Below are 23,760 nucleotides of genomic sequence, written 5' to 3' on the forward strand. Positions count from 1 at the left end.
GGGAACTGTTCCTGAGCCAGCTCCCTGAGCAGGTACAAGCAGCCCTCGCCAGGTCGGAGGCTACGGACAGCATAGCGCTCGCGGCCGAAGCCGACACCATTCACGCGGTGATGCAACAGTACTGTGCCACTTCGAAGCGTCCCGCCTCGAGGAACCCCGCCTCGGCGCCTCCACAGACTGGCCTCTGTTACTACCACGCCCGGTTCGGACCGAAAGCCAGATACTGCCGACCCCCATGTAGTTTCGTGCCACCGGCACCGAGAAAGCAGCAAAACCGTGCGCGAGAACGGAAGAACGACACCGAGGTCGGGTTCGCGTCCACAATGACGGTTGGTGATTCCGGGAATATCGGAGTCGCTCCGACAGGATTGTCCGACCTCCTCTGCGATTGACCTTTGCGATTAAAGACACTTCTGGGGGGGCGCATGTGGCAAAACCACCAATGATCTTCTGTACAAATGCATAACTGTCTTTAACCCAATGCTACAGCATCTGTGTTTGTTGGCTGAGTGTAAATAAGCTTTCTGCAAAAGCCCTGAAACAACGTGATGACGTCATCGCGTTGGTCACGTGATGCCCCGAACGGCGGGAAACGTGATGACGTCATGATGTCAGAGAGTGGGAGGTTCTAAGCCCAGACCTCGTGTAACAAGCTGCTGAAAAGACCTGTTTGCTGTTGCCCCTGCATGTTTTTGTTTTGTTCACTTGTTTGATTAAATTCAGTTGAATTATTGAACTGACTCGACTTCAGTGCTTCAGTTAGGGATAGATCGATTCCTACAATACTACAAATCAAAAAATGAGCAGTTTGCAACAATTACCAGTAAATAAAAAAGAGCCCATTAAATCACTAGACACTTTCAGAGAGCCGGCACAGATGCAATGGGCCAAATGGACTCCTTCTATACTGTAAACATCTTTGATTCTGTAAGTCCTAAGCATGAAGAACACAAGGTCAAGGCTTTCAGATGATAACAAACGGACAGGAAGAGGAGACGCTATGAGATCTAGAAGGTGTTGAGGAACAAGTGAAGCACATGGGAACAGCAGTGCAAACACATATAAAGAGTTTGGGTGGACATCAGGGGCAGTTCTGAGATTTGGATCAGGGGGCGACCCATGAAAAATAATTTGTAGAGGAGTCACATTCCCTCCCCCCTTCCCAGTGAGTGCATCAATGATGGAGTTGGGAACCCGGGGAACAGAGTAGGGGAGCAAAACATTTAGGAAAAAAGTTGGACTGCAGAGAACTCTTCAAAACCCACTGGTAGGTTTTCAGATTGAACACCCAACCTGTTAATAACATCACAAACTGAGTTAGGAAATAAAAAGTTCTGGCCCGACTGCAATGCTGGTTTACTACAAATCCTTTCAAGTTACTTTACTTGTGTTTCAGTGTTTAATAAGATAGTAGGTCCAAAATACACACTTCAATCCCGTTTCACATGAATGTCCTGACTGTTTACTACACAACAGAATCTCAAAACGGAAACACTGTCAAACAAGATGACGATATAAAAATGACCTGGTAGTGGTATCGAGCCTTCAGGTGAATGTGCTTCTCTGGTTGGATATCGCTTTCTGTCCCAAATGACTTGACTTTGGCTTTGGAAGCTGACGTTTCAGATGCCTCAAACTCCACAGCAGTGAATGGCTCCCACTCTGAGGGTATTTCTTGGTCTGAACCCAGCTCAAGTTTGCAGGAAAAACAGTGTGGGTGGTCAGATGCTGCAAGATAAAATGAGAGAAGTATTATTTCACAGAGAGGTGAGGAGGAATAAGTTGGCCACAATCCAATCTTCATAGCACTTTTTTCAAGCAAGGACTAAAACTGATTATATTAATTACAGCTGTCAAATAATAAAAGTGTTATGTGTGGAAATTACTGAAATATCATCAAAAACACCCAATATTATAGTAATAATGTATAACAATTCAACAGCCACTATGTGAAGTATTATTATTTAATGCCATTATTTCCATTTTCAACAGGTAAATTTATTAAGCAATGTTTTATTAATCGCCACGTCCATGGTGGATTCAGCTTTCCATGATACAAGCGGTGAATTTTCTTTTCTTTGATTTTATTTTCTGAGATTGTCCGCTGACTTATATCAGAATTTCCCAGCTGAAAGGGGTGACAGGTAAATGTGCTCCCAGGTTTCTACTCGTGCCACTCTGAAACCAGGCGGTGGAAGAATTTCTGAGATGAACCCAAGCTGACACGCTTTCCTATTATTCTCCTACCCTGAAGGGAAGTGCCTCGCCTTGGCTCACCTCAGCAGCTGATCTGATGAGTCATGAAGAGGGCTGAAATTGGGAAGTGAAAATTGTCAGATTGACTTTTTAGGGCTGCTCTTCTGTAGTTAGGGCTGAGGCAGACTGTGGAAACAGAGTAGTCGGAGCTTTAGGCTGATTACATCATTTAGAGTGAGTGACAGAACTGCCTTAATGACCATGATCTTCCCTTGCTAAAGGGAAAAAATGGACACAAACCTTACCCTACACTTTAAGGAAGGTTTTGTCCCTCCTTGTGCCAGAGTCCTTGTAGATCCCATGACTCTGTATGCATGTAAATATATTTATATATATCTTAAAATAATGATCTTGGTGGGTCTCCTGTTCTGACTGTTCCTGATTAGCCCATACCTTTCCAAGTGTTCACTAATTTCGTTCTGCATTATGGACTCCAGAAGTTTAGACAACTCCTCTAAATAACTGAGGTAAGATTAATTGGTTTATAATTTCCCCCTTTTTTGAACAGTGGAGTAACATATGTCACCTTCCAGTCCTTTGGTACAATCCCCATTTCAAAAGATTTTTGGAAAGTGATGGTTAGTACCGCCGCTTCTTGATTTGTCACATCAGACATTTTGTGGCCAAAATTCCTGGCTTTGTTAATTTTAGGGAAAAAGTAGATGTGTGTGAAAAATGGTGGAATAAAGGTAGAACGCACATGGACTATTTGTCCATATTTAGCCTTTTGTGGCAATTCGTACCTATCAAGAATGGATTAACAAACATTAGTAAAAAGTAAAGATATTAGTCCTTGTTAACTCTGGAGAAAATAAGGTTATTACCATGCTTTTACACTTTAGCAGATAAATATTAAGATTTTAGAATTAATGAAAGATTGAGTATTCAAAATTAAAGTCTGCTGATTTGATGTCATGTAAACATGTGAAAATTCTTATGTTATGATTGGATATCAGTACCTATGTGTACATCACCAGATGACCCAGTTTCTACATTCTGACTGTTCTGCAATTATATGATGGAATATACCTGCATTCTTGTCAGGTAGACTATCAATCCTCCAGACAATTGCCCTGAATGCGTGTTCGTACTTAGCAGTGCCAATGGTGACTTGCATTACTGGTTCACCACCTGTCGTGCTAACAGAACCAAGTCGAGCGTTCCGATTAATTTTAGCCTTCAAGGACTTCTGTCTGAAGAGATTCACGGTGCGAAATATTTTGGACCAAGCCATGGGAACAGGAAACCGTATCATCACGTTTTCACAATGTTTGGAAGGTAGCATGTTTTGGAGATTGGAAAAAGCAGAGGACATGACTAGAAATGCTTGCAATTCTGTGTAGGCTCCATGAACTGTGACCAGACCCTTTAACAAAAAGGGAAGCTCAGGATTGTCACAGACTGTTTTGAAGCGCATCAGCTCCAATCTACAGGCATCAGGAGGGGTGAATTTAATGACTCTAGATTTCTCAAACTCATGTTCTTTCACACACTTATGAACACGGTAGTCACAAATCTGAATCCATTTGCTATGCGTATCATTTTTCAAGTAACTGCGCTCTCTGCTTTGAAGCTGTAAATCATTAAGAGTCAAAAAACATTCAACATTGCCATTAATGAAGCACAGACAATGAATGTGAGTCACCACTGAAACTTCAAACAGTTTTCCTTCTCTTGTAAATTTTCCCCAGAAGTGATCTGTTATTTCAAGCGTCATTTCTTGCTCTTCATAGTTCTTTCTGCGTTGTGTGAGGGGAGGTAGCTTCATAAGCTCCTCTTCAACTGCAGCAATGAAGTCTGTGAAGTCCCTGTAGTCTGTTGTTCCAAGCTTTAACACCTGCTCAATCTCCGCCTCATGTAGGACTTCAGCTTTTGGGTGATACTTGCGTTTTTCTGAGTATGACACATGTTCAATCTTCACCGTGTGGATCTTTCCTGATTCCTTGTAATTCTCAAGCTTGGGTTCTGAGAGTCTGCAGTAAGGTTGTAACCGCAATTCTTTAAAAGGTTTCTCAAGACCCTGCTCATAATATAGTTGTAAAATGCCACCAGCCAGTAGGTTCAGATAGATTGGACCCCACTGACGAGAAGACATCATGTTCTTCTTCTCAGGGATCCTCATCATTAAAGGCCAACCATCCTTGCACTCGAGTCTGAAGAGATTCCGAACAATAGATGAAGACATTTGAGTATTAAGTTGTTTGCTTTCTGAAGATGAACTCTGTGAAGGTTGGAAGTCCTCTGCTTGTATCTTTTCAAACTTTTGACAAAGAACAATCAGAGGGGAATTACACTGACTTTTATGGTGTCCTCTCATTTCCTTGGGAGGATGGTTACCATGAAAAAAAGTGTTTGTGGCATTAGCGGCTGAAGTGTTACTGGCCTGGTTACTTTCCTGTTCATGGTGAGAAGCATCAGTCCATGAAATACATTTCTGATTCCAAAATGGGTTAGTGTATCCATTCTCATTATTGTGCAACTTAAACTGATTGGTTTGTGACAGTTCCTCAATCTTAAAGAAGTAGTTATCCCTCGATGGGCTTGGCGTAATTGGTGCCTGAAGTCCAGAGGTTGGGGTGCAAGGAAAGCTTGTGAATGGTGAAGAAAGAGGTGTGCTACTTCCAGAGGCAGATCTTCTGGATGTGTCATGTTGAGAAGAAAGGTTCAACACCAAGCCATTGGATTTGAACCCTTGATGATTCCCATTATCTGATTTGAAGGACCCTTCTGGTGACTGGAAGCCATAGTCATCATCAAAAGTGACCCAGTTTGGATAACTGGCTGAACACATGTTTAATCCGATGTGTTTAATTCATAAATAACTCCTCTTTTCACTGTTCCAGAAGATTGTTTGCAACTGAAAGAACAAAATAATAAAAAAAAATTCTTACTTTAATTTGTTAATCCATTGGTACTAAATGTTAAATGATATCAGATTACAGATGAACAGTTTGTTAAACAGTAGTGGCCTTAAAGTTTTGCCGTAACCGCAGAATAATACATGATGCGTTATGTAGTATACTGCTGCTGTTCTTATACATCATTCAACTTACCATAAGCAACAACATGGGAGATTCACTAAAAGAAATAAAGATTTGCATTTATATAGCGCCTTTCACGACCACCGGATGTCCCAAAGTGCTTCACAGCCAATGAAGTACTTTTTGAAGTGTAGTCACTGTTGTAATATAGGAAACGCAGCAGCCAATTTGCGCACAGCAAGCTCCCACAAACAGCAACGTGATAATGACCAGATAATCTGTTTTAGTGATGTTGATTGAAGGATAAATATTGGCCAGGACACCAGGGTTAACTCCCCTGCTCTTCTTCTAAATAGTGCCACAGGATCTTTTATGTCCACCCGAGAGGGCAGATGGGGCCTCGGTTTAACATCTCATCCAAAAGACAGCAGCTCTGACAGTGCAGCACTCCCTCAGTACTGGACTGTCAGCCTAGATTTTTGTGATCAAGTCTGGAGTGGGTTTGAACCCACAACTTTCTGACTCAGAGGCGCGGGTGCTACTAACTGAGCCACAGCTGACACAATGTATAATAAAAGTTTTGTACCGGACATCACGCTTTACAGTGTTAACTTTAGCTACAGCTGCAACTTAGATACAATCTTTATGGAAAAAAAACCACCAAATCCAGTGATCTCTGTAAACAATCTCTGCAGTTTACAACCAGCTACAATTACCCAGATTTTGAACTGAAAGAGTCAGGCCAATCGAGCAGCTGAAATTCGTAATGATGCTCCAGATGCTAGACTACCACCCTCAGGCAATATCACAAGAGATCTGCCAGTATAGATATATATATTTAAAATTAATGGATGGAAAATTGTGGACTATGCACGCATGTGCAGTTCCTCAATATACAATATACGTGAGGCTCTGTGTGGGAGTACACAAGCAGAAAATGTATCCTCGAATTGTACTTTCAATAACCCCAATACTTTTGTTTCATTTACCTTGTTTGGTAAATTATTTCAAACATTTATCATTCTTCGAGTAAAGATGTTTTCTTGATATCTATCTAAATTTACTTCTAACCAATTTGCACTTACATCTCCTGGTCTTAAGTAACGATCTGATTTTACCCTGACGACACCATTTCATGCATTAGATACTTCAAAGAAGTCCCCACTTAACTGTCTTCTCTCCAGACTGTAAAGGTTCATCTTATCTAATGCCTCCTCAAAGTTCATTCCCTTTACATATCACCTTACCCTCTCTCAGTCTTCGGTTGGTACAATTTCAGTATTGCATGTTACCATTCCTTTAATTTTATTGGCATTACAGTATATAGAAAATAATGAATACGCAAGAGGGATTAGAAGAGAGTAATTTAATGTGGAGCTACAGATGATGACAAAAATAATTAGAGCAAGTAAGGTATTTAAGGATGTAATATATGCTGTTAGCTTTTTCCAAATATAATTGGTGTGTGATGTCCACATTGAAGGGCTAATGATTCTGATGTAATCACTGCAGGTTTATTAAGGGATAATCAACATTTAGCTGCAGGGAAACAACGGTCTATATTACTGTGTTGTAACTAGCGATATTTCCAAGGTTCTGAGAACTACAACCCCTCAATTCTTAGCATTGTTTGAATGATCACACATTGGCACTGGCAGAGGCCTGACATAAAGTCATCCACTCGCCTTCATGGTTTCAGGAATGGTGCTTGTCAGAGGGTTAGAGAAAAAAAATTTAAATGGGGGGATGGGAGGGAGTGCCTAGAGCAAACCCCTCTGGGACTGATTGCAGATGATGTTTATAGAGATCAGGGGCTCGATTTTAATAGCCCTGAGGAGGCGGGTTTGGAGGCGGGTCAGCTGTGAAAATCGAAAAAAATGGCTTTAGACACCCAACCCGCCTCCATCCCGCCCCATGCAATTTTCGTAAGTGTCGGGTCAGTCGCTCCCAAACTGACCCGACTCCAACCGGAGGGACAGGTAGTTAAGGTAGTTAAGAGCCTGTTAACTGCCTTGATAATCCTATTTTGACAGAGGTTTCCCATTTTCGTGCCTCTGGCTCCTGTTTCCCGTCTTGTCAGAAACAGTCCAGCTGCAAGGAGACGAGTTTCTCGAGGACATGATCTGTAGTCATTATTGGTGCAGAACTTTAAAAGTGCCCCTGTAACATGGCTGGCATTCAAATGCAACAACCTTGTTGTTGGAGGTTTGGGATAAGATTTTGCAAATCTACTGACCTTGTGACTGGTCAAGCTGACACACATCTGCTGTTTGAACTGATTGGAATAATTTCAGGCCACTTTGAGTGTGCACTTGCAAGCTTCTTGCCTCAACTGAAATCTATAACAACGGGATGGGAACCATTTACATCCTCTCATCCTGGTCGTCAGATTCGGAGGAAGAGCAGCGCGGCTTAGTGCTGCCGGATGAACAAGTGGCTCAGTACACAGCCTCCTTGGAGGAAGAGGAGGAGGACGAGTAGGAGAATGGGGAGTGACGCCTTGCGGGGCCGGATGTGGCCAATCCAGCAGCAGGCGACCACATTGATGGCTGTCAGGCGAGGGATGCACCCATCCATGCCAGATTTGCGTAAGCTAACGCTTCAACCACAGGTGGCTGGCACATAGAGATGAATATAATTCCGACAGTCTCAAACCCCAGGCATCATCTGTCCAATAAACGGTGGTTTGCGCTCAGTGTCAGCACCATCATTCTACATGGAATTCTCCCGGAGCCCTCACTCTTGAACTTCCATGTCCCAGAACACAGAGGCCACACTTTTGGTGATCTCAGCAGATCATTAAACCTTTTTCGACACTAAACCCATGTGTGTCTGCACACAGACCTCAAGCTCACCTCCTCAGCAATTTGCAGCCAAGCTGCCTTAGTTTGCTGAGGAGGCCTCCTCCTTCTGTTTCCAGGGAAGAGGAGCTCCTGACATCCTCTAACTCCCTCAACATGAACATGGAGAGAGCCCTCATTGAACCTGGGTGCAGCCTTAGTTTTTGGGCTGCCATACCTGCAGCTCCCAGCTCCTTTAAGAGAAAAAAGCATTAATATTAATAAGCAAATAATTGGAACACATCTGGCATCTTTTTCATTTCATAGTCAGATAATAAAGTCAAAAATCAAAAAATCATGAATCTCTTTCTGGAACAATATGACCAGCAATATCATTCATTAAATTTTGCTCAAAACAGAAGCTATCAACTCCCCTTTCTAGATAATACAGCACTAAGCCATCCCAATGACATTTGTATGCAAAGGGGACACGGCCCCTTTAAATTTTCAAACAAACAACGAGTCATCAGACACGAGAAACTGACATCCTCCAAGCAATTGCCTGGAGGGACCCGCACGTCGGCCATAACGAGGCCAATGAAGCCAAAATCGGAAGTGCTTGGAGGCGGCAGCCGGGTGCGGGTCCGAAAGCTGCCGAGCAGCGGGCTCGCCCGCAACCTGCCTCCGTTATTAAAATCCAGCCCCAGGAAAAAAAAGGAAAAAAATAACTGAAAAAAGTTTAACCCTCACAGATAAATACTGTCATCGCGTTTTAAGGAATAGTGTTAATTTTACAGTTGCTCCTATTTGAACTATAATTACAGTTTCAAAATTATACTTTTGTAAAAATCGGTGACTAGATTTCCTAGTCTGGGCTTTCTTGCTGAAAAACATAAGGATATTTTTTCCATCAAAATTGAAGTTTTTAAAAACTTTTTTTAAGCAATCTGAAGTCCTCCTTGTTGAGAGAAATATTAGATTGTTTTATAGATCAGCTTCAAATGTTCAGGTTACTTTCTTCTCACTTTAGATTTTTTTCTTCACCTACTGAAGCCTTACTGCATTGCACCATCTCTGATTTAGAGGCTAGGATGGAGACCTCTGCCAATACTGTTCCATAGCCAGGAGAGGCATAAGACAGTTCCAGAGGTGATTGCTCTTTGATTTTTTCCCTCCCTCTCAAATGAAAGCAACAGGCCTTCCAATAGACTCGGAACTGCCCATATCGAATATTGCAGAGGTAAGCCCATGTCACATTGCTCCATGGTACAGCAAGTTGAACCCTTCACTACACCTCAATGGATGCTTTACTATCCCCTGCTTTGTTGCTATGTGATGTAAGAAAACTACTAGGCACTTGGTCTAAGTATTAAACAAGGTTTTAATCAACTGTTTTTCAACATGGAGATCTAGTTGTGTCCTTCACTAGTTCCTACATAAGAACATAAGAAATAGGAGCAGGAGTAGGCCAATCGGCCCCTCGAGCCTACTCCGCCATTCAATAAGATCATGGCTGATCTGATCCTAACCGCCAATCTACTATCACAGAACCATCTCCTGAATCTAACAGAATTAGACACACGAAACAGGAGCAGGATCAGGCTACCCGGCCCCTGGGCCCGCTCCGCTACCCACAGGGCCATGTCCGATCCGAACCTAAACTCATGTCCAAATTCCTGCCCGCTCCCCGTAACCCTTAATTCCCTTTACTTCTAGGAAGCTGTCTATTTCTGTTTTAAATTTATGTAATGATGTAGCTTCTACAGCTTTTTGGGGCAGCATATTCCATGGACCTACCACCCTCTGAGTGAAGTAGTTCCTCCTCATCTCAGTTTTGAAAGAGCAGCCCCTTATTCTAAGACTATGCCCCCTAGTTCTAGTTTCACCCATCATCGGGAACATCCTCCCCGCATCCACCCGATCCAACCCCTTCACAATCTTATATGTTTCAATAAGATCGCCTCTCATTCTTCTGAACTCCAATGAGTAGAGTCCCAATCTACTCAACCTCTCCTCATATGTCCATCCCCTCATCCCCGGGATTAACCGAGTGAACCTTCTTTGTACTGACTCGAGAGCAAGTATGTCTTAAGTATGGACACCAAAACTGTATGCAGTATTCCAGGTGCGGTCTCACCAATACCTTGTACAACTGAAGCAATACCTCCCTATTTTTATATTCTATCCCCCTAGCAATGAAAGCCAACATTCCATTGGCCTTCTTAATCACTTGCTCCACCTGCATACTAACCTTTTGAGTTTCGTGCACCAGGACCCCCAGATCCCTTTGTACTTCAGTACTTTCCAGTTTCTTGCCATTAAGATAATAACTTCCTCTACGATTTTTCCTGCCAAAGTGCATAAACTCACACTTTCCAGTATTGTATTCCATCTGCCAAATCTCTGCCCACTTACTTAGCCTGTCTATGTCCCCTTGCAGGTTTTTTATGTCCTCCTCACTCACTACTTTCCCTCCCATCTTAGTATCATCTGCAAACTTTGATATGTTACACTCGGTCCCCTCCTCCAAATCGTTAATATAGATTGTAAAGAGTTGGGGACCCAGCACTGACCCCTGCAGAACACCACTAGTTACTGATTGCCAGTCTGAGAATGAACCATTTATCCCAACTCTCTGCCTTCTGTTAGATAGCCAATCCTCTATCCATGCCAGAATATTACCCCCAATCCCATGATTTTTTATCTTAAGCAATAATCTTTTGTGTGGCACCTTGTCAAATGCCTTTTGGAAGTCTAAATACACTACGTCCACTGGTTCCCCTTTATCCACCCTATATGTTACTTCCTCAAAGAACTCCAGCAAATTTGTCAAACATGACTTCCCCTTCATAAAACCATGCTGACTTTGTCCTATTAAATTATGATTATCCAAATGTCCTGTTACTGTCTCCTTAATAATGGACTCCAAAATTTTACCTACCACAGATGGTAGGCTAACCGGTCTATAATTTCCAGCCTTCTGTCTACTGCCCTTTTTAAATAAGGGTGTTACATTAGCAGTTTTCCAGTCTGCCAGGACCTTTGCTGAGTCCAGGGAGTTTTGGAAAATTATTACTAATGCATCCGCAATCCCTACCACCACTTCCCTAAGACCCTAGGATGAAAGCCATCAGGTCCAGGTGATTTATCCGCCTTGAGTCCCAATATTTTACCGAGTACCACTTCCTTAGTGATTTTGATCGTGTTTAGCTCCTCCCCCCCCCCCTATAGCCCCCTGTTTGTCCAGTGTTGGGATATTCTTAGTGTCCTCTACTGTAAAGACTGATACAAAATATTCATTCAGTGTTTTTGCCATCTCCATATTTCCCACCATTAATTTCCCGGTCTCATCCTCTAAGGGACCAACATTTACTTTAGCCACCCTTTTTCTTTTTATATAACTATAAAAACTCTTACTATCTGTTTTTATATTTTTTGCTAATTTACTTTCATAATCTATCTTCCCTTTCTTAATCAATCTTTTTGTTATTTTTTGCTGTCTTTTAAAGTTTTCCCAATCCTCTATCCTCCCACTAGATTTGGCTACCTTATATGCCCTTGTTTTTAGTCCTGTTAAAGAATGTCCTGAGCAAGCTGGGCCCATGCCCGAGTATTTATACTCTCCCTGGACAGCGCCACCAGCAGGCCGCCCAGTATCATTTCATAAGCCATTTCCACATGAATGACAAGATTCATGTCACCCTGTTTACGTCCAGTTTCAATCCACAAGCTAATGTCAACTCATAAATGTCAAGGGTAGGAAATAGGTAATAACTTTGATGTCCTGGGTGAAAACCACAACAAGTAAAGTCGAGTTCTGACAAATGGTCATCGACCTGAAACGTTAACTCTGTTTCTCCACAGATGCTGCCTGATCTGCTGAGTATTTCCAGCATTTTCTGTTTATATATCAGATTTCCAGCAGCCGCAGTATTTTGCCTTTGTATTAGCTTGGAGCATGTCTGATTCCTGTCACTGCTGTTGGTGTGATCACTCTGTTTTTAGACTGATCGTGACCCACATTTCTTTCTTTGTTTTCCATTTTCCTCCCTCAGTCTTAGTTAGGAAAAGCTGTCAGATTATACTGGGTTCTATGGAGTAGCATTGTAAATAGAAACATGCTGAAAACTAATTATTCTAAACACACCAAAACGTTATTTAAAAGGGGTACTGGCTGGGTCAGTGAGCTAGTACAATGTCATTTCACCTTTGGGACCTAAATACAAAATCAGCCCAGATGGATGGGATGACTACTTCCTCTCCTGATAAATGAGTTTGGATAGTCTTAGTCATGTAGCTCATGGGGGTGAGCCCACCACACAAAACTGGGATGGCTGGTGTGAGAAGAGGAAATATTACTCTGATACAGTAACGGCTGTTCTTCTCAGGCTGCATTTAAGGCAAACTTTTGGGAGAGAGCATCGGGAATTTTTAGGGCCAATTTTATAAATGCGCACTACTGGCAGGAAAGCTCACCCGCCAGCCTCGTTTTGGTAATTCGCTGCAGCACTGCCCACAATTTTCCATCCATTGAAATTACAACAAATGGGCAGGAGTTTGTGAGTAGTGTGTCTGTAATTTCCCAATATGCTGGGTGAGGTACCCCGCCAGTAACACGCCTTCGTAAATTCAGCCCCTTTACTCTGCACCTAGCCCATGCTATACTTGCCATGATATGATCTCTGAGTACTCAATGCTGATACTGGGTGAAAAAATGTGATTTCCCAACGTTGCTATTTCTCAATTCAATAAGTACCGCAGCAAAGAATAAATGACCACCTGAGACTCACCCAAGGAAAAGCACTTACTTCTAAAGTTACCGTTTACTATAAATGTATAGTAAGGAGAGTTTCAATTTTGTTGCTTGAAAAAACAGTAAACTGCCTGTTCTTGCCTTTACAAATAACACATTGGTGAACAGGACAGCTGAACAGCTCATTACCTCATCATTCTCAAACTCGTACAGTCTAGCCAGTTTGAGTGTTATGCTTCCAAACCCTTAATCTGCCTTATTACTGTAAAAATATAAAGAACACTTGTGTGCTACTGAGACCTAGTGAAGGATTTTGGACTTTTACAGAAAACTAAAAGGATGGGCTAGAAACCCTGGATTGCTCAAAGAGCAGAATTTGGTTAAAAGTATTAACAACGATGGATCGAACACAGGACTGTTACTGTTTAGAAGGCATGCTGGGAAGGTTGACCAAGTTCGAAAGGTCTTTCATTTCAGACTGTTTCGGAGGCTAGCTGAGACAATCTACTTTGGCGGAGATATGGGGTGAGTTTGAAGATAAGACAGCTGCTGAGGTAGGCCTTGAAAGTCTGTCAGAATCTGTCATAAACATCAGCTGCTGTTTCTGTAGAATCAGTGTGTTTGAACCATGGGAAAGAGAGAGCGAGAGAACAGCTTGTTTTTGCACAATCCAGAAGGGTATAAAAGCAGCCATCTCTCAACAGTCCGGGACACAGCCTAGAAAAACACAGAGGATGTCAACGGCGAATTAACCCCTCAATCTCCCGAAGCAGAAGACTTCAGCCATTCTGAGCTTCGAGTTGTGCTTCTAACTAAGGTTGTAAGCATCTCTACCTCTGATTACCCTAAAAAGTAAAGAGAGACTTAAAAGAACACCCTACATCATCAGGTTTGTTTATTGAGCTGTGCTGAGTTAGCAGTTCTCAGCCCGGGAGGTAATAGGAGTGCTACAGTTGACCTTAGTATCCCACAGTTAGGAAAGGAAAAAATCAGACAGGGTTCCTGCTTCTGATCACTATCTCCTGACCTGCCATGGAAAATATTTGTGTGGATGTTGACTGAGGATAGGATCGAGCTTGGACTGCTGGCACTTACTAGCTAGGCTCATTCATGAAAAGTGACAACTTGGAAGGCCGCCGGCACCATAGGCCATACCCCAGCATTAGTCAATGTCTTCAGAAGAGCAGGAGAGAGAAACCCGTCCTTCTAGCGCTGTAGTGCACTTTATACATTCGCCTCCATACCCTTGTGCCGTGTATTAGAAATGGAGGACAGACACTGAGAAGCAGCGAATCACACAAAATACTTCAGGAAAATCTTACCCAACTGCTTATGTGCACAGTCCTCATAGAATCATACTAACTTACAGCACCAAAGGAGACCATTCGGCCCATCATGCCTGTGCTGGCTCTTTGGAAAAGCAGTCGTGTTTAGTCCCACACCCTGCGCTTTTTGTCCATAACCCTGTAAGTTCCTCATCCTCAAACACCTGTCCAACTCCCTTTTAAAGGCAGAGTGGTTTATTTCCCATCATTCACCATTATGTATATGCATTTTAAATACTTTCTTTGTTAAATATATAAAAATCCCACCTGCTTGTTGAAAATGTTGTTTTTAGAACAGCCTTATTCTGTTTAGTCTCAAGGTCGTCGTCGTACGTGTCTTCACACTGTTCCCTTTGGGGAACTGTATGAAGTGGTGGAAGGATTTCTGGCTGCGATTAACACTCCTTCCGTGACCGTAACCATCTTCGTACCAGCCATTAGGGTGGTTAGTCCTATGGCGGGAGGGTTTTACGGGCTCCCACAACCCATACGAGGGGGGGGGGCCACACCCACACCCACACCCACACGTATCCCGCTGGATGTCAACCCAGAATTTAGAGCCGGAGCTCCGACTCCACTTGCCGGGACTGTCTGGAGCGGGGTTCGAAAGCCGACGCCTTCTGGCCCAGCGGCGGGGATGCTACCGCTACGCCAAAGGCCCACTCCAGTCTCAAGGTGAAGAGAAATAAGTCTGGAGACTGAGCACAATAGGAAGCCACAATAGGTATAAGCTATGAACGAAACATCAGTAAGAGTGCAAACCAAAGAGAAGCAGGGAGTGGGGAAGAAGAAACAGAAGAATGAGGGAGAGGCAGATAGAAAGACAAACACAGGCAGACAAAAGCACAAAGCAGACATGAGAGTGACAGCAACAAGAGAGGCAGAATGACATGTATGTATACAAAACAGTGAGGAGAGAGCAATCAGAAAAGCAGGCAGACAGACCAAGAGAGCACAGAGAAAGAGACAGAGCAATGAGAGTAATTACAGTAAGAAAGTGAGCTACAAGAGAACAAGTCTCAAGTTGCTGGTTTGAACCTTTTCATTCTAATTTTATGATTATATTTTGATTTCTGTAAGGATGGGTTTTATATAACTACGAGAGGCTGGGGAGTGGCTGTAAATACCAACAGTTAGTCTAGCAGCTGCACACGATACTTTTAATCCCAGCAGCTGTAAATAACAGCCTGAGACACCAAAATGGGTACAATAAAACCAATTATATACCAAAAAGATTTATTGTCTGTAATAAGGAAATCACTTCTAATCAGTAAACATATGTTAACCTTCAACAGATTCAAAACTGCTTCCAAATAAATGTTTCTTTTATTTTAGTTTCAGGTGAACATAAAGTGTGGAAGTCTGCCATCCGCCCCTTTCCTTAAAATACTAAGTGAGAGAAATTCATTATAGCCCAGGAGTGGACGCTAACTTTGGAAAAGTTTGAGATTTAGTGCCAGGCGCTAATGAATCTCGTTGCACGCAAAATTCAGTGTCATCGCTCAAAGAAAGGATGGGAGCGCTAAATCAAGCGCTAATGACAGCTCAGTGGCGTTAGACTCAAAGCGCTAAGTAATTTCAGGTGCCGTCTAATTGCTAGTCATCATTGCCACAGGCTCTTTCCAGTTCTTAAAGGGGAGGTTCAATCATGCTGCAGAACCTCATTCTCAGCATTGCTGGTTCTGCAGCTGTCTCAGCAAGCAGCAGAAGGCTAAGGAGAAGGAACCGGACCACTGAAGGAGGCGTCATTATGGCAGATCAACGGCCCAGGGAGAGAGCTCGCAGATTCTGCCACCAAGCATTGGAGGCCTTGGTCCTCGCTGTGGAGAGACGGAGGGCGGTGCTGTACCCCACAAGTCTTCCGCGCCATGTGGAGAGAGGTAGCCCAGTGGGTCTCGGGCAACACTGTGGTCCCCAGGACCCACACACAGTGCAGGAATAATTTAATGACCTCACTCGGGTGGTCAGGGTGAGTCAATGCTTCAACAAATGCTACATACCACCATCTGAACCATTGTCTTCACACACTGCCCAAAGCACCACACCCCCAGCGCTCACCCACCAACAATCTCCACCTACCAACACTCACACTTACATCTCACACCTTGCACACAATGACAGCTATTCAACTATGGCAGGCACGTCTCCCAAACACATTGCTCCACACTCACTCACACACTTTCCTCTCTCTTGCAGGCCAAGGTCGCTCACAACAGGAGGGAGCAGGAGCGCACAGGCGAGGGACAACCTGACACACAGCCACTTTCTGAGCTGGAGGAAAGAGTGCTGCAAATCATTGGACGCCAGGTGGCGGGTGCCAGGTGGCCACCGGCGACGTTGACCCCCTTGGGAGCAACAACAGTATGTTCATCCCCACTTCCCCCTCACCCCACAAGCCTTTCCCACTTTCCAGCTAATCATGCTATATGCATGCCCTTCTCTCTTCCTGCCCGCTCCCCTCGCCTTAACTGACTCTTGTGCCTTTGTGCTTTCAGATAATGAGCAAGCACCTGAGCAGCCTGTCCCTGAGGATACTATAGAGAGCGAGGCGGAAGAGGAGGATGAAGAACACACCACGTCACTGCATGTCTCACCCACAGGCACCAGCTCAGATACTGGCACTACGCCTTCTTTAGAGGCTAGTATAGTAGCGGGATCTGCACAGGATGATGCACCGGGGACGAGTGGGCTGCAGCAAGACCAGGGGGAAAGGGTAGCTCGGGAGCCAGCGCCCCAGAGGACGAATTCTGCTGCACAGGACTCAGATGAGGACCTTGATGGAGAGGTCTTTAGAAGAAGGATGATGGACATGCACACAGAGATGATAGGTGCAATGGCAAGGGTGCCCGAGAGCCTCTTGGCAGTGGTAAGGAGCATGCAGGAGTCCGCCCCCAACTTTGCACAGAGCTCTGCACACACCATGGAGCCCATCATTGCCAGTCTGCAGAGGATGGTGGACTCCCAGAGAGACCGTGGTGACCCAGACTTCATGACACGTGTCATGGGAGATGTGGCAGCTTCCATTGCAGCACAGGCGGAAGTGACGCAACGTCTTAGTGCTGTAATGCAGTCTTGGCTCTCATGCAGTCTCAGCTTGATGCCACGTAAGCTCTGACTGCTGCCATCGTGGCTGGGTCGACCACCATCCACCGGGGCTTTCACGGTGTCGCAGCAGGCCAGCAATCTCTGCTCCAGCAGATTGGCAGTGATGCCCCGCGGGAGTGCCAGTGGGTCAGTGGAGCAGCAAGCTGCTGTCCTCTCTCAGGATGACAGCATTCCTGCTCCCACCACTGTCACTCTGCCATTGCCCTTGTCGCTGCCTGTCATCCAGCCAGCCCATGCTGTGGTGGTGCAGTCTACAGCTGGGCCTTCCAGGCCCAGAGCTGGTCGAGGGCGTCCTGCAAGGCCATTTGAAGTCTCCCGCACAGACACTCGGCAGCCTTCCACCCGCCGTGCTGCAGCCACTGGGCCAACACTTCGCAGGAGCACTAGAGCAGGCAAAGGCACTGTAATGAGGAGCACTAAGAGATTGCACAAGAGTGAATAGCTAATAATGTTGTTGTAAATATGTGTTCACTGATTATTGATAAATTTATTGGCCTGCGACAGGGATGGAATGATGGGGATATGGTGAGCAACAGGGATCTGGGGTTTAATTTATTGGAACCGAAGTCTGATGAGGCGGTCATGAACCGCCCTTCCAGAAGGGCGATTGAGTGGCTGGCTCCTCCCTCACTCCTGTTCCTCCTCCTCCTCCTCGTCTTCCTCACCCTTCTCCTCCTCCTCCTCCTCCTCTATCTCTTCCTCTTCCTGAGGTGGTCCCGCAATTCCTGGTGGCAAGGGCTGGGCCCTCATGATGGCCAAGTTGTGGAGCATGCAGCAGACTACGACGAAATGGGACACCCGCTCAGCTGAGTAGTGGAGGGCTCCTCCCGAGCGGTCAAGGCAGTGGAACTGTTGCTTGAGCACCCCGTTGGTCTGCTCAATGATGTTCCTGGTAGCAGCGTGGCTCTCATTATATGAGTGCTGAGCAGGAGTGTTGGGGTTGCGGAGGGGATTCATGAGCCAGGTGGAGAGCGGATAGCCCTTGTCTCCGACCAGCCAGTCGCGAGCTTGATGTGGTGGCTGGAAGAGTGCTGGCACACCGGTCTGGCGCAGGATGAAGGTATCGTGGCTGCTGCCAGGATAGCGGCCATTCACACTGAGGATTTGCTGTCTCTGGTTGCACACCAACTGCACATTAAGTGAGTGGTAGCCTTTGCGGTTACGGAAAACCTAAGGATTGTTATGCGGTGCCCGCAAAGCCACGTGGGTGCAGTCAATGGCACCCTGCACCATGGGGAAGCCCGCTATCCTGGCAAAGCCACATGCACCTTCGTCCTGCTTCTCTCTGGTGATGGGGAAGGAAATGTAGTCCCTTCTCCTACTGTAGAGAGCCTCTGTGACCTCCCGGATGTAGCGATGGATGGCAGACTGTGAGATGTTAGCTATGTCTCCTGTTGCAGACTGGAAGGAACTGCTGGCAAAGAAATTGAGGGCGACGGTGACCTTGACTGCCACTGAGAGAACCGTGGTCAACCTGATCTGAGGCTGGAGGTCTGGTTGCTGGAGGTGGCAGAGTTCGGTAACCACACCCTTGCTGAAGTGGAGCCTTCTAATGCACTGCTCCTCACTTTTTTAGAGGTAGGAGAAGTGCTCTCGGAATTCCCTTGGAGGTTAAGGCCTCCTGTTGAGAGCCCCGATGGCCCTCCTCCTCCCTCTGGCCACATGTTCCAATCTTTCTCGCTGCCTCTGCTCCCTCCGCAATAGATCATGGAGGGCGAGGTCGACTGCCAGTACAGCCCCCATTAATGTAATGATGTGTAGCACTATGAAATTCTGTCAGAATAAATGTAGCAAATTGTTAGTAGCCACAACACTCCTGATACTAAAGAACCTTTAAATGACTGAATAAAACTCTTGCACAATCACAAACTGACAAAGAAGCAGTGAAACAGCACTAACGTGATGGCTGCGACTGATCCCTTTAAATAGCGCCCCTGGAGCCGCCATCCGCCTACTTCACGCCTCCTCTTCCTGTCATTGTCGGGCCGAGGCACTAAGGCAGGGGGCGATGATCAATTTGGCAGATCGGGCGCTCAGTGAGCATTGCATGCACGCTCACTGATGTCACAATTTGCCTGGTGCTAAAGCCCCAGGTGCTAACTGTTAGCGGCAGCTCTAATGGGCGACTGGATTTGCCGTGCGCCGCTGGATTCACCTCACCCCGGCGCTACTGCATTAGCACCCTATTAGCGCCCCCCACCAGGCGCTAACGGGAGGCGCTAACCAACTGAATTTCTCCCCCTAACTCTTTTGGGGTGTGGGTCAATGGCTGCTAAGAACATAAGAACATAAGAACATAAGAAATAGGAGCAGGAGTAGGCCAATCGGCCCCTCGAGCCTGCTCCGCCATTCAATAAGATCATGGCTGATCTGATCTTAACCGCCAATCCACTATCACAGAACCATCTCCTGAATCTAACAGAATTAGACACACGAAATAGGAGCAGGATCAGGCTACACGGCCCCTGGGCCCGCTCCGCTACCCACAGGGCCATGACCGATCCGAACCTAGACTCATGTCCAAATTCCTGCCCGCTCCCCGTAACCCTTAATTCCTTTTACTTCTAGGAAACTGTCTATTTCTGTTTTAAATTTATGTAATGATGTAGCTTCTACAGCTTTTTGGGGCAGCATATTCCATGGACCTACCACCCTCTGGGTGAAGTAGTTCCTCCTCATCTCAGTTTTGAAAGAGCAGCCCCTTATTCTAAGACTATGCCCCCTAGTTCTAGTTTCACCCATCATCGGGAACATCCTCCCCGCATCCACCTGATCCAACCCCTTCACAATCTTATATGTTTCAATAAGATCGCCTCTCATTCTTCTGAACTCCAATGAGTAGAGTCCCAATCTACTCAACCTCTCCTCATATGTCCATCCCCTCATCCCCGGGATTAACCGAGTGAACCTTCTTTGTACTGACTCGAGAGCAAGTATGTCTTTTCTTAAGTATGGACACCAAAACTGTACGCAGTATTCCAGGTGCGGTCTCACCAATACCTTGTACAACTGAAGCAATACCTCCCTATTTTTATATTCTATCCCCCTAGCAATGAAAGCCAACATTCCATTGGCCTTCTTAATCACTTGCTGCACCTGCATACTAACCTTTTGAGTTTCATGCATCAGGACCCCCAGATCCCTTTGTACTTCAGTACTTTCCAGTTTCTTGCCATTAAGATAATAACTTGCTCTACGATTTTTCCTGCCGAAGTGCATAACCTCACACTTTCCAGTATTGTATTCCATCTGCCAAATCTCTGCCCACTTACTTAGTCTGTCTATGTCCCCTTGCAGGTTTTTTATGTCCTCCTCACTCACTACTTTCCCTCCCATCTTAGTATCATCTGCAAACTTTGATATGTTACACTCGGTCCCCTCCTCCAAATCGTTAATATAGATTGTAAATAGTTGGGGACCCAGCACTGACCCCTGCGGAACACCACTGGTTACTGATTGCCAGTCTGAGAATGAACCATTTATCCCAACTCTCTGCCTTCTGTTAGATAGCCAATCCTCTATCCATGCCAGAATATTACCCCCAATCCTGTGATTTTTAATCTTAAGCAATAATCTTTTGTGTGGCACCTTGTCAAATGCCTTTTGGAAGTCTAAATACACTACGTCCACTGGTTCCCCTTTATCCACCCTATATGTTACTTCCTCAAAGAACTCCAGCAAATTTGTCAAACATGACTTCCCCTTCATAAAACCATGCTGACTTTGTCCTATTAAATTATGATTATCCAAATGTCCTGTTACTGTCTCCTTAATAATGGACTCCAAAATTTTACCTACCACAGATGTTAGGCTAAGCGGTCTATAGTTTCCAGCCTTCTGTCTACTGCCCTTTTTAAATAAGGGTGTTACATTAGCAGTTTTCCAGTCTGCCGGGACCTTTGCTGAGTCCAGGGAGTTTTGGAAAATTATTACCAATGCATCCACAATCCCTACCGCCACTTCCCTCAAGACCCTAGGATGTAAGCCATCAGGTCCAGGGGATTTATCCGCCTTGAGTCCCATTATTTTACCGAGTACCACTTCCTTAGTGATTTTGATCGTGTTTAGCTCCTCCCCCCCTTTAGCCATCTGTTTGTCCAGTGTTGGGATATTCTTAGTGTCTTCTACTGTAAAGACTGATATAAAATATTCATTCAGTGTTTTTGCCATCTCCATATTTCCCACCATTAATTTCCCGGTCTCATCCTCTAAGGGACCAACATTTACTTTAGCCACCCTTTTTCTTTTTATATAACTATAAAAACTCTTACTATCTGTTTTTATATTTTTTGCTAATTTACTTTCATAATCTATCTTCCCTTTCTTAATCAATCTTTTTGTTATTTTTTGCTGTCTTTTAAAGTTTTCCCAATCCTCTATCCTCCCACTAGATTTGGCTACCTTATATGCCCTTGTTTTTAGTCGAATACTATCCTTAATTTCTTTACTTAGCCACGGATGGCTGTCTTTTCTTTTACACCCTTTTCTTCTCAGTGGAATATTTTTTTTTTGGAAGTTGTAAAATAACTCCTTAAATGTACACCACTGATCATGTATCGTCTTACCCTTTAATCTATTTTCCCAATCCACTCTACTCAATTCCACTCTCATACCTTCATAGTCTCCTTGATTCAAGCTTAGCACGCTTGTTTGAGATCCAACCTTCTCACCCTCTAATTGAATATGGAATTCAACCATGTTATGGTCACTCATTCCAAGGGGATCCTTTACTAGGACATTTTTAATTAACCCTGTCTCGTTACACAGGACCAGATCTAAGGTTGCTTGCCCCCTGGTCGGTTCAGTTACATACTGCTCAAGAAACCCATCCCTAATACACTCAATGAACTCATCCTCAAGGCAGCCCTGCCCAATTTGATTTGTCCAATTAATATGATAGTTAAAATCCCCCATAATTATAGATGTTCCCTTATTACAAGCCTCAACTATTTCCTGATTGATACTCCGTCCAACACCTTGCACAAATGCACATTCTTCAGGACTGACCCTACACAGTGCGTGTCACCGGGCTATTTGTGCTGTGGAAGGCATCACAACCAAACCTGAACCCGTCCTCACCCAAATTCCACACATGCATTTTCCAGCAGGGATTACTACTGTAGAGTGGCTGATTCACCCCTCCCTAACCCAGGGGGTCACTGAAGCAAATTGCAATGCAATAATCTCTGCTTCGGCTAAACTCAGCTAACTCATCACAGACCAGGGACATTTTCCAAGTGTCTAGTGTTTGGCATCAACCTTCTTACCTACTTTCAACTTATAATTATAGTAACTTCTGTCTCTGCTGTAACTGTCGGCTCCAGCAGCATTGCAGACAGATATGTTTAAAATAATTACAGCTTGAAACCCAGACATAACACTCAAATTACGGAGCCATCCTTGACTTTAGCTCCATTAGCACGCCGGCCAGAATGATCTTTTATTCTTCCCCTCTATCAGAGGAACACTTGGGTTAGTGTCCCCAGGCCTCTGTCACTATTAGCATCAAGCGGACCCGCGTAGTGAAAACCTCATTGTTACTTAATTACAGTCATGTGTGATATCGGGTTCAAGAATGGGACAGGAAATAGCAACTTTTGTACAACAGCAACAAGCTGCAGTCCTCGGAGATATTCCCCACCAACCCCCACCTTTACTGGAAGTCCATTTCGTGTCTGGGCGCAAGAGAGACCAAAAAATGTGCTCAAGAGAATTGAAATTTGCAAATTACGTTTTATTGCAGCAAAAATACTCAGAAGAAACAATGTTCAGACTGTTGACTCACGTTATGCCATTAAATACTTATTTAGCCATGGAATATTTTTCTTGGAAGTTACGCTGCGCACGAACGGCGCTGGGCTGCTTTTTAAAGATCATCTGACGAAGACTTAAGTTCTGTAAATGTGCTGTGACAGTTAGAAGAGCGTGATAATAATAACACCGCCACCTGACTGTCATCCATTCCTTTTATTAAAAAAACAGAGGACGCTAGATGCCTACTCCCGGCGGCTCAGCTGGCTAAAAACCCAGTGTAACTGAGCTGTGCACACCAGAAGGTCCCGCCCGGGTTTGATTCCAGGTCTGTACCGGACTGAGCCAGAAACAAAACAATTACAATTGGGCTCTACGGTCCGGGACAAGGGGAGGATTAAAAACTCGGCAGGTTTACGGCTTCTGATCGTTAGCCAGCAATTCCGGATGGAAAGAGTGCAAATGAGGACAAGATTGAACTTGGCTGCGATGCCTTTCACGGTTGAATAACCTGCTAACACTCATTAACTATGCCTACATATGATGACTGGGCACTTGAGTGAGGTTTCCGAGGGGCTGCCGATAGAACCAGACCCTCTTGACGAAAGGAGAGGAAATTGGTTTTTAAAAAATGCTGAAAGATCCCATCTGAAATGTCGTTCTGTGTATTTTTGAACAATTCTAGTTTTTATTACAGCTTTTCAGCATTTCTGATTTTACTTTTTATCTGTACTTATCCCTCTTTATACCTCGTTGAATGAACAGAAACTCTGCGCAGTTAGCATATATAACAAGTATAATGTGACTGG

At 44.6% G+C, this 23,760-nt stretch overlaps 1 protein-coding gene across 1 annotated transcript in view; it reads right to left on the reverse strand.

The window, feature by feature from the left end:
• Positions 1–23,760, reverse strand: part of LOC147121030 (stonin-1-like) — a 40,032-nt gene that overhangs the window by 15,316 nt on the left and 956 nt on the right. Inside the window, exons 3-4 of the mRNA XM_085980336.1 lie at positions 3,286–5,113; positions 1,526–1,728 (exon numbers count right to left, since the gene is read on the reverse strand). Of these exons, the coding sequence (XP_085836462.1) occupies positions 1,526–1,728; positions 3,286–5,047 (1,965 nt within the window). The 5' untranslated portion in view covers positions 5,048–5,113. The remainder of the gene's footprint in view (positions 1–1,525; positions 1,729–3,285; positions 5,114–23,760) is intronic.

This window comes from Somniosus microcephalus, chromosome 3, assembly GCF_052327205.1.
Source record: "Somniosus microcephalus isolate GS21.2 chromosome 3, FLI_Smic_1.0, whole genome shotgun sequence".
Taxonomy (NCBI): domain Eukaryota; kingdom Metazoa; phylum Chordata; class Chondrichthyes; order Squaliformes; family Somniosidae; genus Somniosus; species Somniosus microcephalus.